At 42.7% G+C, this 15,706-nt stretch overlaps 1 protein-coding gene across 1 annotated transcript in view; it reads left to right on the top strand.

Annotated features, from left to right (window-relative positions):
* tecta (tectorin alpha) overlaps positions 1-15,155 on the top strand; it is a 46,233-nt gene extending 31,078 nt beyond the window's left edge. Inside the window, exons 16-34 of the mRNA XM_061056395.1 lie at positions 111-681; positions 715-720; positions 772-1,382; positions 1,463-2,033; positions 3,137-3,765; positions 5,368-5,659; positions 5,780-6,025; positions 6,682-6,881; positions 7,282-7,662; positions 9,788-10,074; positions 10,375-10,655; positions 11,472-11,579; positions 11,922-12,124; positions 13,460-13,623; positions 13,730-13,978; positions 14,058-14,220; positions 14,315-14,399; positions 14,583-14,702; positions 14,967-15,155. Of these exons, the coding sequence (XP_060912378.1) occupies positions 111-681; positions 715-720; positions 772-1,382; positions 1,463-2,033; positions 3,137-3,765; positions 5,368-5,659; positions 5,780-6,025; positions 6,682-6,881; positions 7,282-7,662; positions 9,788-10,074; positions 10,375-10,655; positions 11,472-11,579; positions 11,922-12,124; positions 13,460-13,623; positions 13,730-13,978; positions 14,058-14,220; positions 14,315-14,399; positions 14,583-14,702; positions 14,967-15,067 (5,268 nt within the window). The 3' untranslated portion in view covers positions 15,068-15,155. The remainder of the gene's footprint in view (positions 1-110; positions 682-714; positions 721-771; positions 1,383-1,462; positions 2,034-3,136; positions 3,766-5,367; positions 5,660-5,779; positions 6,026-6,681; positions 6,882-7,281; positions 7,663-9,787; positions 10,075-10,374; positions 10,656-11,471; positions 11,580-11,921; positions 12,125-13,459; positions 13,624-13,729; positions 13,979-14,057; positions 14,221-14,314; positions 14,400-14,582; positions 14,703-14,966) is intronic.
* Positions 15,156-15,706: the final 551 nt, after the last annotated feature.

Genomic DNA, 15,706 nt, shown 5'->3' with positions numbered 1-15,706 from the left:
ACTGAACCCCAAATTACATATGATTAAATAGAATCTAAATAGAATCTGACTTGGTTTCCTACCATTGTACATTGTTCTTTTTCTAATGTTTTCTCTGTTCTTCTGTCTAGGTGGATGGCTTGATGAAGACCTTGCCGGTCCAGCTCCAACTTGGCGCTATTAGGGTATACCAGTCTGGGCTTGCAGTTGCATTAGAAACCGACTTTGGACTCTTGGTATCCTATGATGGCCAACACTATGCATCCATCTCCCTACCCAGCTCTTACTTCAACAATACCTGTGGCCTTTGTGGTAACTACAACGATGACCCGGCTGATGACCCTGTTCTTCCTGATGGCTCTTTGGCAGAAAGTGTTGTGGAATTAGGGGGCGGCTGGAGGGCAGAAGACACAGACTGGAGGTGTACAGATGGTTGTGCTCAGAACTGCAGCATGTGTGACCCTACTACAGAAGCTTTCTACTTTCGCTCAGACTACTGTGGGCTCATCAACAAAACCGACGGACCTTTTAGGGACTGCAGAGCTGTGGTGGACCCGACAGCCTTTGTGTACAGCTGTGTATACGACATGTGCAACAACAGGGATAATATCACAACACTCTGCCAAGCCATTCAGGCTTACGCTTTGGCCTGCCAAGCTATTGGTGTCACAATACGACCCTGGAGATCTCGCACCTTCTGTGGTGAGATTCCGTTGGATAAAGTTTACACATAAGCTTCATGTTTATTTTGTATGTAATTTTTTGTAATTTTTTTCTCTTACTGTCTCCTAGCTTTGTCATGCCCCGAGTTCAGCAATTACCAAGTGTGCACAAGTGCCTGCCCAGCCTCGTGCTCAGACCTGACTGCCCCCTTGTATTGTGCTCACCCTTGCACTGAGGGATGCCAGTGTGACCAAGGCTACGTTCTAAGCGGCAGCCGTTGTGTACAGCGTGAAGACTGTGGCTGTGAACATAACGGCCTCTATTACCCCCTCAATAACACTTTCTGGGCAGGCCCCAGTGGTGAAGAAGGTGAATGCACTCTCCGCTGCACCTGTGGACCCGCTGGAGAAGTCACCTGTTTCAATGAGTCTTGTAAGGACGGTGAGGTGTGTGTAGCAGAGGTTGGCTTACTTGGTTGCTACCCTCGAAGGGAGGGAGTGTGCTCAATCACCCAAAACTCTGTAACATCCTCCTTTGATGGCACCTTCCTGCTGTTCCCGGATGACAGCTCATACTACCTGTTGAAACTGTGTGCTGCAGTACCAGCCAATGGTTCAATGGTGGAGGTTAAGATAGGCAGGCGACTAGTGAACAAAGGACCTGCTTGGAAAAGGCCTGTTGTAGTAACAGTTGCTAACATGGAAGCACAGATGGGAGGGTTAGATTTTGATACAGTAAAGGTCAGTATTTTTTTTTTACTTTTTGTTGTATTTTTTCAGCTGCTGGATACCAGTTACTGTGATAACTATTTGTGTTCCAGGTGAATGGAGAACTAGTTGCGCTCCCATATGTTCATCCATTGGAGACTATGATGATCTACAGAGCACCAGGTAATGCTACAGTGGTGGAGTCCCATGGTCTGCTTCGTGTCCACTACACACGCCAGGGATTTGTAAACATCTCCCTCTCCACCATCTTCTACAATGTTACTTGTGGTCTATGTGGCGTCTTCAATAGCAACTCCACTGATGACCTCCGCCTTCCAAATGGACGCCTGGCGGAGTCTACTGAGCAGTTCACAGATGGCTGGCGGGCCATTGCCGATGACCTTACCTGTAATGGTGACTGTGACGACCTGTATCGAATGTGCACAGACTTGCGTCTCTATCAGAGTCCTTGGATGTGTGGGAACATTAATGACCCTGGGAATAGTTCATTTCTGGCCTGTCATGCAGTGGTCAACCCCTCACCGTTCTTCAGGAACTGCTTATATAACATGTGTGTGAAGCAAGGGAATCGTTCAGCCTTGTGTTCTTCACTGCAGGCTTATGCCAGCGCATGTCAGGATGCTCAAGTGGGTCTAGCCTCCTGGAGGAGTGCCGCTAACTGCCGTGAGTAGATATACCTATACTAAAAAGGAACAGGCTGATATTTGGGTTGTTGGGCATTAAACTCAATGATCAGAATGTATCTGTTTCCTAATCATAATTAAGAAGCTTAACTAGCTAAGCTAGCCAAAAAAAAGACATGTCTTCAAATGATGTCATGATTGTGACTTACAGTGACAAAGCTTGTATACAACACAACATCAAAAAATGAAAAATGTGGCTGAAAATTTTCCCTCTACTTCCTTCTACTTTTTAAATTTCCTCTACCGCTGTGGTTTCTAAATCTTTCCTCTTTAAAGCAAAAAAACCCCGCTTAATTCAGCCTAACATATAATTTTTTTGATGTGGCTATCTTGAAACAATGATTAACATCAAATCACTCTTATTACATTGTTCTCCTTTTGTTCTCCTCCAATATATAGAAGCCATTGACTGTAATCACAGGAGCTATTTTGACTTGTTGAGAAAATAAAGTGGAACTAATACCAATGATTATGGTTCTATTCCAACAATTATTAAAATGCAGTGTGGCAGGGCAGATGATGAGGTAATTGGTCACACATAAGTTAGACAAATTTCAAAGTATGCTGTAGAAACAATCTACTGGTGTTCTTTCTTTGAAACACTGCACCAGTGTGTTTGTACTAATGTCAAATTCTAATTTGATGATATATCAAATAGGACACCTGTTTTATCACTCAATCCTTTGAGGCTTGGAAAGTGGATTTGAAAATGTGTTCCTTTGCTTGGCTAAGCTTGGACTCAAAACAGTAAATCAAATTGTATTAACAACCATGTTTGCAAACTGAGGGGCTCGTTATCAGTATTGTCCTAAGGGAATTGCGATTCAGTAGCCGTGGTGGGGTTGAATTCATTAAAACAAATTACATATTTGTAAAAAACAAATATTTTTACATGAAAAAGAGTGGCCATAATGGGGACTATTAGGGTTGGGTAATGCTGTTGGAGTGTTTGAGACATCGGAGATTTATACTTACTGTCCCCAATGGGACTCCCATTCATCTGACAGAAACAAATGTTGTTGTGAATTTGGCTGTAGTTTTTGCTTCTTTCTTTCTGTATCTCACCATGTTTTTCTCTCTCAGCTCTTCCATGTCCAGAGAACAGTCACTTTGATGAGTGCACCAGTGCCTGCCCTCTGACCTGTGCCAACTTGGATGAACCTGAAGAGCCATGTCCCTTGCCATGTCAGGAAGGCTGTCAGTGTGAGGAAGGGTTTGCACTGCGCGATGGCCAGTGTGTGGCACGCAGTGACTGTGGCTGCAGCAGCCACGGGCGCCAGTTGGCCACTAATCAGACTTTCTGGACGGATTGGGAGTGCCAGGAGCGCTGCTACTGTAACGGCTCTGACAATAGTGTGTACTGTCAGCTCGCACCCTGTCACTCTGAGGAGTACTGTCAGGAGAACGACGGCCTATATTTCTGCCAGCCGCGCACCGAGGCCCTGTGTGTGGCAGCTGGTTACGGGCATTTTCTGCCATTTGCTGGTGTACCATTTGAGCTGCAGAGCTCTTGCACTCTTAGGATGGCTACAACCAACTGTGGGAGAGAAAGCAGGGACTCCACAACCATCAGTGGAACCTTTCCTCAATTTAAACTGGCAGCTCGTAATGAGGAGAGGGACACGGGGCAGGCAATTTGGGTGAGGGGTTTTGTCCTGGAGGTATACGAGTTTGAGATCGAAGTGTCTCGAAGCTACAAGAACACTGTCACGGTGAGAGCTTGACAATAAAATCAAGATGCATGATTGTAAACTAAGAACATAAGACCTAAGAAGTATGTGTTTATTATTTTGATGCAACAAATATAAAAAACCCTGATTAAACTATTGCAGGAATATAATCGGAAGACACATTTAATGTGCAATTCAAGCACAATCAAATCCCTGTAATACTGATGAAAACAAAAAAATGCATAAAAACAATAACACCTCCTAAAAAGAGTTACCCAAATCATAACCAACACAAAAGCAATCAGTAGAGGAGTATCACATTGCCTCAGTGGAAAACCTTTTGGTAATGAAAATGAATCTTTAAGTACTTTGTAAACTGTGGTATTGTGGTAGCTAGCAGCTGCCTGCCAGCTGTAGCTAACTTTAGCCTTTAGCCTACAACAGAGGTACCTCACTCTCAGCTCATGACACAAACTTACAACCCTCCTCATTCTTTTTATCCTTCATAAAGATAAAGATAAACTTTATTGATCCCCCATGGGGGAATTTTTTTTGTTACAACAGCTCAAGAAACAGGAATATAATTATCAAAAATAACAAGAAGTTAAAGATCGAACATATGTACATCAGTGGCAACCCAAATGTCCCTTTCACCGTAATGCTTGAATTATCAGTCTACGATGGTTGTGAAAGACATCTTCCACTTTACCTTGTTTCTTAGCAGGGCAAAAGTGATGCAATTCATTATCAGTTGATAAGCTTGAACACAATGAAATGCACCAACCTATTGTATTTCACTCAATCAGTTGTTGGACTACGAAGATTGTTTATTTTGTCCAACCAATGCAATCAGACTTGCACAGATATAAAACCACCAATCAGATCATACAACAAGCAGCAAAGGTCATTGATAGAGATCATGACGCTACCTAAATGTCCGTATGAAAATAAGTTAGTGTCTTATTGCTTTAAATTTAAGGGAGTTGGATTTCTCTCTCTCTTTCATAAATGTTGTTTAATCACCACCTAGCTCAGACTTCTTAAGGGGAGCAGGCTGCTAGGTTTAGATCCTGGTAGCCTGCTCCTGTTGCGCTTGCTCGTTATAAGAATGTTATATCTCTCCTCCACTTTTATGCATGTCCCAAGAAGGTCATGGTTGTTGTATTTGTGAGGACATACTATTTCTAATCAAGCCGATAGAATATCCAGGCTGAGGGTGAATTCCTCTTTGATTGGCTTAAGGTGGATCTAATTTCAATGGGCATCTTTTATCAGGCTGGATTTGGCTCGGACAAAACCCCGACCCTGAGCGACATTTGGACCGGGTTCACAAACCAACTAAAAGATCTGAGGAGGAACAGAAGTGACACATAACCCACCTCACACACATTTTCATTCCCTTCTGTTTCTGTCTCGTTCTCTCTTATACAATTAGATTATATGAGAAACTCATAGAAGCTCTTTCAGTGAGTCTTAGTGCTATCCATTCATTCAGGGGGTTTCCCCCTCATACTTTGGAAACACACAGCTCAGTTTGATTAGAAACTTTGACCTGGTGTTAAAATTGCCTCTGTAGGAATGTGTGTGTAACAGTTAATAGTGTTAAAGCTAAAAAACATATTTAATGAATTTCTCTTCACTCAGGTGAATAAGGAGCGTTTGTACCTTCCTCTGAAGCTGGGTCCAGGAAAAATCCACGTCTTCACCTTGGGCATGCAGCTCATCCTGGAGACAGATTTTGGCCTAAAGGTGGCCTTCGACTGGAACACTCTGCTCCTGTTGACTTTGCCCCGTGACCTCTACAACACCTGCTGTGGTATGTGCCAAGGCATGTCCTTATCCCCACCCACTTTTACCACCACTGACTGGGGCATGACCTGGGCAGAGCGGGACACCTTCTGCCAGGTGGGCTGTGGAGACTCCTGCCCCCGCTGCGGCCTCGGAGACAAAAGCGATTTAAACGACGCCCCTCTAATGGTGGCCGACGCCAACACGAACATGGACGAGGACAACGGGGCGAACGAGGTGAACACTGGCATGCGATTCCACATTGGAGATGGACTGTATGTGTTTGTGGAGCCCGAGGCGGTGATGCTGTGCGGGCTGATTGTGGATCGAGCCGGTGTGTTTGCACGTTGCCACAGCAAGGTGGCCCCAGCGTTCTTTTATCAGAGCTGCCTGCAAGACACCTGTTTGGACCAGGGAGCTCAGGATACAATCTGTAACTGGCTGCAGATATATGCCAGCACATGTCAGACCCAAGGAGTGCCTGTTACCGGCTGGAGGAGTGACACACCGTGTGGTGAGTGCAAGTCTGAGCTCACCTTAAGTTCACGATTTACATCCAGGGTGAACAGTGATTAAAGTCTTGCCTCTTTTATTACATAAAAAAAAACATGTTTTCTTAGATGTATGTTTATCTACTCTGCTTTCTGTTGATTTTTTAAGATATCTGCCTCCTCAGGGTTACATTGTAGTTGACTCCTTTAAGATTTCTTTCTTTAAAAAAATATATCAGCAACATCTCTTTGCAGGAAGAATATCCTTGTTTCTCCAATTAATCGAGAGAAAACACCATCAACACCTTATTTTTAGGGACTATTTCTTCAGTTGGAAGTAGATCCAGTAAAAAGTGCACAGCTAATGTCTATCAACAAAAAGTCACATAACTCTGACAGACATTTAAAGCTTTGGGGAAGTTAGTTTCCAATGCTGTAAATCTCTATGCTAAGCTAGGCTAACGAGCCTTGGATTTAACACAAGTATTAAATAGATTTAATATTTATTCTTTGCTGCAGAGCAGGCCTTTTGTGTGGACAAACAACTCCACTCCAACCAACTCTTGTCCACAATTATTTACCCCTGACACACGTTTATTCAGGAAAATGTCAAACGTGTTCAATACGGTCAGAACAACCCTTAATAATCAAAAACCTTTGCCAACCTGCCGTCTCCCAGTCCAGAGCTGCCCACCTAACAGCCACTACTCCAGTTGTGTATCAGTTTGCCCGCCACAATGCGCCCCCGCCCGCGGACAGAGGGACTGCAGCCAGGACTGTGTGGAGGGCTGCCAGTGCGACCTGGGCTTCGTGCTCAACGGCAAGAGCTGCATCCTGCCACAAAACTGTGGCTGCTACACTGATGGCAAGTACTATGAGGTCAGTCTCACATCCAGCACTCCATGGAATAAACTTGGTGAACTATGCAGCCTGGCTTTTCTACTATAGTTCCAATTGGCCCGTCAACAACACATAATAGTGAATACAACATCTTTAACCTACAAAATCAGGCTGGAATTACACCAGAACAAATCTGGTGTGGATTTTTGCTTGTTTTTTTTTAGCTTTAAAATTATTGCCAGACATATTGTTTTGTATTTCTTACATTGTCTGTCTCATTTATTGACATTTATTACCAGTTAAGTATATAAATTATATGGAAGGCCAAAACCAATTAAAAAAAAAAAAAAGTAATCTATAAAGCATCTATATAGTTCAATCAACTAATCATGAATACAGTCTTCAGCCCTGATTTTAACAGGAACCTCCTTTGTTTCAGCCCAAACAGCTGTTTTGGAACAGTGACTGCACCAAACGCTGCCAGTGCATCGGACGAAACCTGGTCCAGTGTGACCCTCGCCGTTGTAAAGCAGAGGAGGAGTGCATGCTGCGGTACGGAGTAAGGGGCTGCTTTGCACGGCGGTCCCAGCACTGCGTGGCTTCTGGCGGTGGAGTTTTCAGGACCTTTGACGGGGCATCGCTGCGCCTCCCGGCCTCCTGCTCCTTCGTCTTGTCCACTAACTGTCACAAGCTGCCTGACCTCTCCTTCCAGCTGATCGCCAACTTTGACAAGTGGAGCACACCAAACCTCACCACCATCTCTCATGTCTACCTTTACATCAATGAGGAGAATATACTCATCTCTGGTAACACTGTCAAGGTGAGTGGAGTGTGACAGTACAAACCCCTAAACTGGTAAAAAGTGTAAAACCAGTTTTGTAACATCTTTCAATCACATGGTCATTAGCTTATCAAACAGCTTGAATTGTTTATTTGTGCCCTGAAATACAATTTTAAAGTCTTTAATGTCTTTTAACTTTTATTGATTCGATTGATTTTTATTGATTTGATTTAGTTTTTATCCTTTAAAGCATTCCTGCATCTCACATTTCATTACTTCTAATTATTGCTTTAAATAAGGAATAGATCCTAAAATTAGGACTTTAATCTTGAAATCTCAGATTTTTTTCCCTCTAAATGTGACCCTAACACTCCTTTATATTAGGACTTTATTTTTGTATATAATTGATGTACTTCCCTCTGGCTTTGTTCTGTTTTGGTCAAAGATTCCTTTCTTCAAAAAACTCAACAAACAGATCAGGTTTAAAATTCCCTCTTCTCGCCAGAATACTTGGATGAGTTCTTGTGGTCCAAATTACCAATTACCTCTAATAGCCTGGTCGAGCTCCTCTATTTCAGACTTGGGGCCATTTTATTCCACTCAGTGAACTCACAGAGGTAGTTAATGATTTGCTGATTGCCTTTAGCTTTGGCTCTCATTGAGTCTTTATTGGCTTTATCTGAGGGGGCCATTCACGGTCATATTTTTCTGAACTGCCTATCAGTGTTAATGAATTCAAGTAGTTAAGGTCATTTTCACAAGAACACAGAGCAATTAGAGCTCCATCTCAGACCGTCACAGTCTTTGCTCTGGGCTGCTTCCTGTCTTTCTGTTAAATAATACCCCTCATTTGAAAGGTTGTGCTTAAAAAAAAAAAATCTTGTTATGCAGATGACACCCAAATCTACATTTCTGCCCATGGTGATAGGGACATATGTTTAAGCCCAAAAAACAACTTTTCTGTTTTTAAATCTCAGGACAAAAACCACAGTGATAGTTGTATCAAATATTTGTATTGTCATGTACCACTCTTGGCAGAGTTATCATGAAGCTGGACTTAGATTAATGTTTAATACCTCCAACCTTCAACAACAGAACTGATGATATGAATAAAGTTTTTTACATTACAATAGTTTTCCAATTATAAACACTGGCACGTGTCATAACTTGTTTTCAAACATTTATAAGCTCAGACATTATTGATATGATCATCTTTAAAAAGTCCGCTGGTTAATTGTTTCAGTGCCGGAGCTTTATAACATTGTAAATCACAATGGTTTGTCATATCGTCCAACGCAGGGATTTGTGTTTATAGTACTGTTAGTATAAAAGGCTTTTTATCTGCCAAGGAGAGATAACACTTTTACTTTCACAACAGTCTTTACAGCTTATAAATGCCAGTGCAGCCGAACAATACTTGTGGTTCAACCAACCACATTGAAAATAACTATATGTCATAAACTCTAACCACAGCATAACACGTTCTTTTCAACACAACAGCCTAATAACATCACACAAACGTAAACTTGGGTACAATACCTGACAGCTGAACCAACAAGCCAACCAGCCGGGATGCAACAGTACTTTTTTTTTTTTTTAAGACATTTTCTGGGCTTTTTTGCCTTCACTAGATAGGACGGCTGAAGAGAGACAGGAAATGTTGGGAGGAGAGAGTTGGGGATGACATGCATAAAAGGGCTGAGGTCAGATTTGAACCCATGGCCACTGCACTGAGGACTATTGCCTCTGAACAAGGGGCTCACGTCATAACCACTAGGCTATTGGTGCCCCACTACAATACTTTTTAAACAGCAGTACTTCCACTCCCGCATCAAAATTGTGTCTATTTGGTAATAACATTCACTGTAGTTCATAAGACACCACACAAGGATCAGAACAATAAAATAACATATTTCATTAAATTTGCAGTTTGTGTGAAAGGGTTGGGACATCTTGTCATTTCTATTTGAGTCCACCAAAGTATTTGGTGTTTTTATCTGTAGTTACTGATTTGATTTAACTTGCTTATTAACCATTCCCTTAATCTTGAAATGTTTAGGGATTTGTACTTATAATATAATGGTACATTTGAACATGTCAATAGATTTTACTCGTTATTACCCCCCTCTTAATTACATAATTATGTCCTCCTGTATCTTCACAGGTCAATGGTACACCAGTATCAGTACCGTTTGTAACCGGGCTGATGACACGTCTGTCCACATCTGAGGGTTTTATCGTCATCGACACACCACAGGACATCCAGGTGCGGTACAACCACTTTAACACCCTGAGCATCACAATGGGCCAGCGGCTTCAGAACAAGGTGTGCGGCCTCTGCGGGAACTACAACGGAGACCCCAGTGACGACTACATCACCTCCAGAGGCAAGCCGGCTGTGAGCGCCCTGGAGCTCGCCCAGAGCTGGAAGACCAACGGTATGCAGAACAGGTGGGTAAGGCTTACTGATATGGTGGAATATATGACAAGATGATAAGCTTTTAAGTAAACACTTTATTTTTATGTACCATTACCAATGGCTGTCACTTCCTCAAAATTGGGAGGCTCTGCCAGCCTCATCAGCTGGATCCACGTCTCCTATTATTACCCCCAATGTGTGTATTTAAATGATTTAATGGTCTCTTTAGGAGCATAGCAGTACTGTATGTAGAGTGTTAGCATGATGAAAACCAAAGTAGCATCAGGTAAATGAATTACATTTTGAATTTAAACTTGATCTTTCTCTGTTAGCTGTGATGAAACCCAGTACGTGGCTCTGGCCCAGTCCTGTGATAACACGGCGGTGGCGGCCCTACAAGGTGAAGACGCCTGCCAGAAGCTCACCCAGCCGAAGGGTTTCTTCCAGCCGTGTCACGGCCTGCTGGATCCGCGGCCCTTCTACCAGTCCTGCTACCTGGACGGCTGCTACAATCACCACAGAGCGCAGGTCTGTGGCTCGCTGGCGGCCTACGCGGAGGCCTGCCGCTCCCTGGGGACCCTCACCACCAAGTGGATCACCCAGGAGAACTGCTGTAAGGGCACCACGAGGCACTAGTAGAAAAATAAATACCTTTCATACAATGATATTTTCTTTTGGGCCCATTATAGAAACACAAAGATGCTCAAGTACGATGCCATTATAAAGCAAATAGAGAAACTTAGTGATGTGACAATCTTATGTCCCAATGTCCAAATCCAACTTTTGGTCACTTGCCTAGGTGTATGGAAAGGTCTTGACGTGTATCCAAACATAAACAAATGTTCAAAAGGAAATAACTTTGGGTGACGTTCGCTTTTATTGCAAATAGTGAAGCAGAAAAAGAATTCCCATAATGATGATAATTTGAAATGTTAATGAATCCAGATCGTTCAGTGCTGTTGCTGAGTGATGAAGTGTTCATTAACGAGTATGATTATGACTGTACGGTACCAACCACTTGTTCCCACAATGCCACTGACTTCCTGTCCACTGGTTCCCTTTAAACACCTGACCATACCACCTGAACAATTAACCCCAATTATCTATTATCACCATCTCGTTTCCAAATAAACTAAATACATAAACATGTAAACCAAACCATTGACACACAATACATAACATTAAGTTGGCTCCTACAATTAGAAGAGACATTATCATAAGACATTCAAACTGGAAGTGTAACAGTCAAGGCTGAATTAGTGGGGAGTGTCTTCCCCATCCCAAGTGGAAGTTAATCTTTCAGCTGAAATGTTATGTAATGTTTTTCATCAGTTTTAGCTTGGCTGGTCAGTCGTCATGCTGATCATACCTGTTGAAGTAAGCTAGCATTGTGTGTGACAGCTAACATTGTGTGTGGACCTGTCTTTAGCAGAATGGATCTACGATCCCTGTGCAGGAGAGATCTGCACAAACTTCACCTGTGAGCTGGAGAACGGAGGTGACCTGTGTGGCTGTCCCGAGTTACCCACCAGCAATGGTAAGCGCTTCACAGGGAATGACTCTGTGTTTTATATCATCGCAGAACTCTGACATCAACTTATAAGTTAGTTTTTACTGTTTCTTTATGCTCCATGGTTGTGCCCAGGTTCATGTTGAAATGTATTGAATGAAGCGTTCTAACTGTGAAGAGATTTTCTGATACTGGATTCTTTGGGTGTTGTGTTAATTTCAGACCTAAAAACCTCTCAAAAAATATTGATTAATACCATTAAAATACATAAATATCTCAATAACTTACATTTAACATTCACATTTTTCACAAGAATCTCTTCAGTTTATGAAGATTAGTTATTCATGTACCTGTGGTTGTATCTTGCAGGTGATGATGATATAATCCAGGCGGAGGTGACCTGTAAGCATGCTAAGATGGAGGTTTCCATCTCAAAGTGTAAACTCTTCCAGCTGGGCTTTGAGCGAGAGGACGTCAGGATCAACGATGAGCACTGCCCCGGCATCGAGGGAGAGGACTTCATCTCCTTCCACATCAACAACACAAAGGGACACTGCGGCTCCATCGTACAGGTCAGGCTGCACTCATATGTATTCTTACTTCTTGCTGGATTGCCCTGATTTAAACAACTCCAGCTTCCCTTTGATGAACAGCTTTAAACTCAACTTTTTCATCAGAATCCCTTTAACTTTTTTTTAAAATCTCAGTAAATCAACTGGATCTGCATCTTGTAATGTCCTCCTGAACGAAAAGCTGCAACCTTTTTAAAAAAGGAATGCCACACAAACATTAAACAGTTAACCTACAGGCTATTTCAACCCAAAAAAGATGCTCATAAACAGAAATTACAGAAGAAACTCATGGAACAAGTAGGGCCTGGAGCCCCCGGCCACATTTTTAAAAAGCTGGAAAAAGGTGCCGTGCAAACCACGTACTGTACCGTTGCTTATATCCCCTGTCCTTAAAGGAGCAATCTGTAAGATATCTACTGAATTTAATCATTACATGACCTTAATGTCATCAGACATTTAGGAAACATGCTAATACAGCAGCCAGTATGTCCTCTTTCTAGCTTTAGATTCTGGTCCTGAATGCTCTGTTGGACCAGAGAAGGTAGGCGGTTTTAAGGCACCCCCCACACAGCCGTTTTGGACGCCCCTCGGTTTGTCAGATATGAGAGCAGTTATCAGGTCAACAGGTGTTGCAGCGATGGAAGCGGGTCAAGAGAAGTGGTTCAGATAGAAGTGATTGTACCCGACCTAAAAAGCCTCTGCATGTTTCTAATAAGCTCCACGAGCAGAAACGTGCTCAAACTAGGATCAATATTGGAGATGCTTTTGAAAAATGGAGAGAGGTTAGAACACAGAAAGGTTTACAGACCCATGCAGAGCTGGATAAACACTGAAGCTTCAGTGTCTGGGACATGGCAAGGAGGAGGGGGCGGGGCGATACTAATAGTATAAAATGAATAGTTTTCTTTTTCTCAAATTTTGTTGTTTCATGTTACATCTGTTTTGTCATAATGTATCATAACGGATGTCACCATCTCACTGGTTGTAAAATGAATCTACCTACAGGTACAAATAAAGTAACCAGAAACTAAAAAAATGACTAAGTTTACTGGTAATGTTTCTTGAGATGATTTTCACTAATTACGAGCAGTTTAGATGTGATACCTTAAATGAAGAGCTTTATCTGGACTTGTCAGGTGAATGTTGCTTATAGTAAGTGTAATGAGATGGTTTTTTTTACTAGAAATTAGACATAAATACCCGTTAAATTTTGAGTTTTTGCAGTGCATATTTCCCAAATCTTCCTTTCTCTACAAACTCTTGTTGTAAGAACACCTCACCTCTCTCTGTTTACTGAATGTTGATGTTTTAAAAGTACCTTCGTCTCTCTGACAGTCCAACAGCACACACATCATGTACAAGAACACGGTGTGGATAGAGAGCGTGAACAACACCGGGAACGTCATCACGAGAGACAAGACCATCAACGTGGAGTTTTCCTGCGCGTATGAACTGGACCTGAAGATTTCTCTGGAGACGGTCCTGAAGCCCATGCTCAGGTCAGAGAGCGAACATGGAGACAACACAGATTTAGCTTTAGAACGAATATGTGGACTTTAAAATCACACGACATGCTTCATGCCACCCCTGCAATTTCTCTTGCAGTGTGATAAACCTCACCTTGCCGACCCAGGAGGGAAACTTCATCACCAAGATGGCGCTCTATAAGAACAACTCGTACCGGAATCCGTACAGGGAGGGGGAGGTGGTGCTCAGCACGCGGGACATCCTGTTTGTCGGGGTGTTTGTGGAGGGAGCGGATGAAAACCAGCTCATCCTCATAGTGAACATGTGCTGGGCCACGCCGTCTCGCTACAGCAGCGACCGACTCCGCTACATCATCATAGAGAGAGGGTAGGATTTCAAACACAACACACAGTACAATATGACGTGACATGAAAACATTCCTTGATTTAACTGTCTCCTTCTCCAGGTGTCCGAACATTAAGGACAACACCATCGGCATGGCGGAAAACGGAGTCTCTCTCACCTGCCGCTTCCACGTCACCGTCTTTAAGTTCATCGGGGATTACGACGAGGTCCACCTCCACTGCGACGTTTCGCTGTGTGACTCAGAGAAAAACGCCTGCAAAGTGGTGAGAAAAAAAAGTTCATCTTCCTTTTAATAAAAAGGCCGACGACGGACATCTGCTGTGTTAGTTAATGTTTTTTTTTTTACTGTGCATTCAGAACTGTCCACACAAGAGGAGGATGTACTCAGAGGACAGCGACCATAAACAGCACATACTGAGCGTGGGGCCCATAAGAAGGAGAGGTAAGGAAGGTCTCTTTTTTAAGTTGTTTTGCCCTTTAGAGTAACTCTCCTCTTGACTGGACAGTTGTTGCTCAAACTTGCATGTTTCCTGTAGTTCTTGGAAATCTGCAGGCCAAATAGTGTTATCCAACTGAGGTAAGTTTACAAAGAAGTGTTCATGACTCACCTGTGATGTCCTCTTAGAGTCTGACTGGTGCGAGGTGGGCAACGGAGGCTGTGAGCAGATCTGCTCCAGTAAGATGTCTGGACCCATCTGCAGCTGTGTGACCGGGATGCTGCAACGAGACGGGAAGAGCTGCAGGGGTAAGAGCAACACACTGACATGACGCACTGAGGTTTATGCCTCTTTCTGAATTTTAAGAAGGATAACCTTTACCCTAGATCAGTCCGTGATGGATGCAAGAAACATTTGTACTCGACTTAAACAAATGGTTGCTAACACTGCTGCAGAGTTGTTCAATGATGTGTTGCATCCAAGTTAGAACAGGAAATGGAAAAAAGACCACACTTTTAACCACTGGTTTACAACAAGTTTATGTTTTCCTGTTTTTTGGTTTTTTTCTACAGCTGTGAGTTCCAGCGGTAAATCCACACCTGCAGTTTTCCTGCTCGGCATCAGCGCTGCGATCTGCATGCTCCTGACTCGTATTTATACTCCCTTCTCCTAACACCCTGTGAGCAAAGGAGGGGCAGCACAATTAAAGATACAACACACACACACACACACACACACACACACACACACACACACATACACACAACAAAAAGACTTGAAGATGCACAAAGTTTCAGCAATGATTAACCCGTAGATCGGCTGTGTTCCAGTCCGACAGCTTAGACAGAATTCACTGTAAAACTTACAGATAGTCAAGTCCAGATTTTGATGCAGCTGAAGGTTATGTAAGTCTAAACTCTTCACTTTCGGCCCCTTCATTTTTTTTATTGTGACATTCTTCACCTACATCTCATCACAGCAAGAACCATTACTATTCACTATATGACTTAAAACCAAACAAATGTAGATTTTTCTGCCATGATTACATCTTTCAAGTTACTCTGTTTTTCTGAATGTAAAACAAAAGTTTCTGTCACAGTGTCTTTTTCCATAACGCCACCAGATGGTGCCAAAGAAAAGAAAAGAAGGTATTTGTTGCTACACATGATGGGTTTGAGGTGTATTTATTATGAACTACAAGCATTCTCTTTACACTGATATTAAAGACAGATGCTCTGACCAACTTCACCAACTTATGACACGCTTTATTTTGCATTGGGAGCAAATTGTTGCCACTTAATGATAATTGCAA

Source organism: Labrus mixtus, chromosome 14 (genome assembly GCF_963584025.1).
Source record: "Labrus mixtus chromosome 14, fLabMix1.1, whole genome shotgun sequence".
Classification (NCBI taxonomy): domain Eukaryota; kingdom Metazoa; phylum Chordata; class Actinopteri; order Labriformes; family Labridae; genus Labrus; species Labrus mixtus.
The sequence above is the reverse complement of the archived record's forward strand: the minus strand, read 5'-3'. Positions and strand labels throughout refer to the sequence as shown.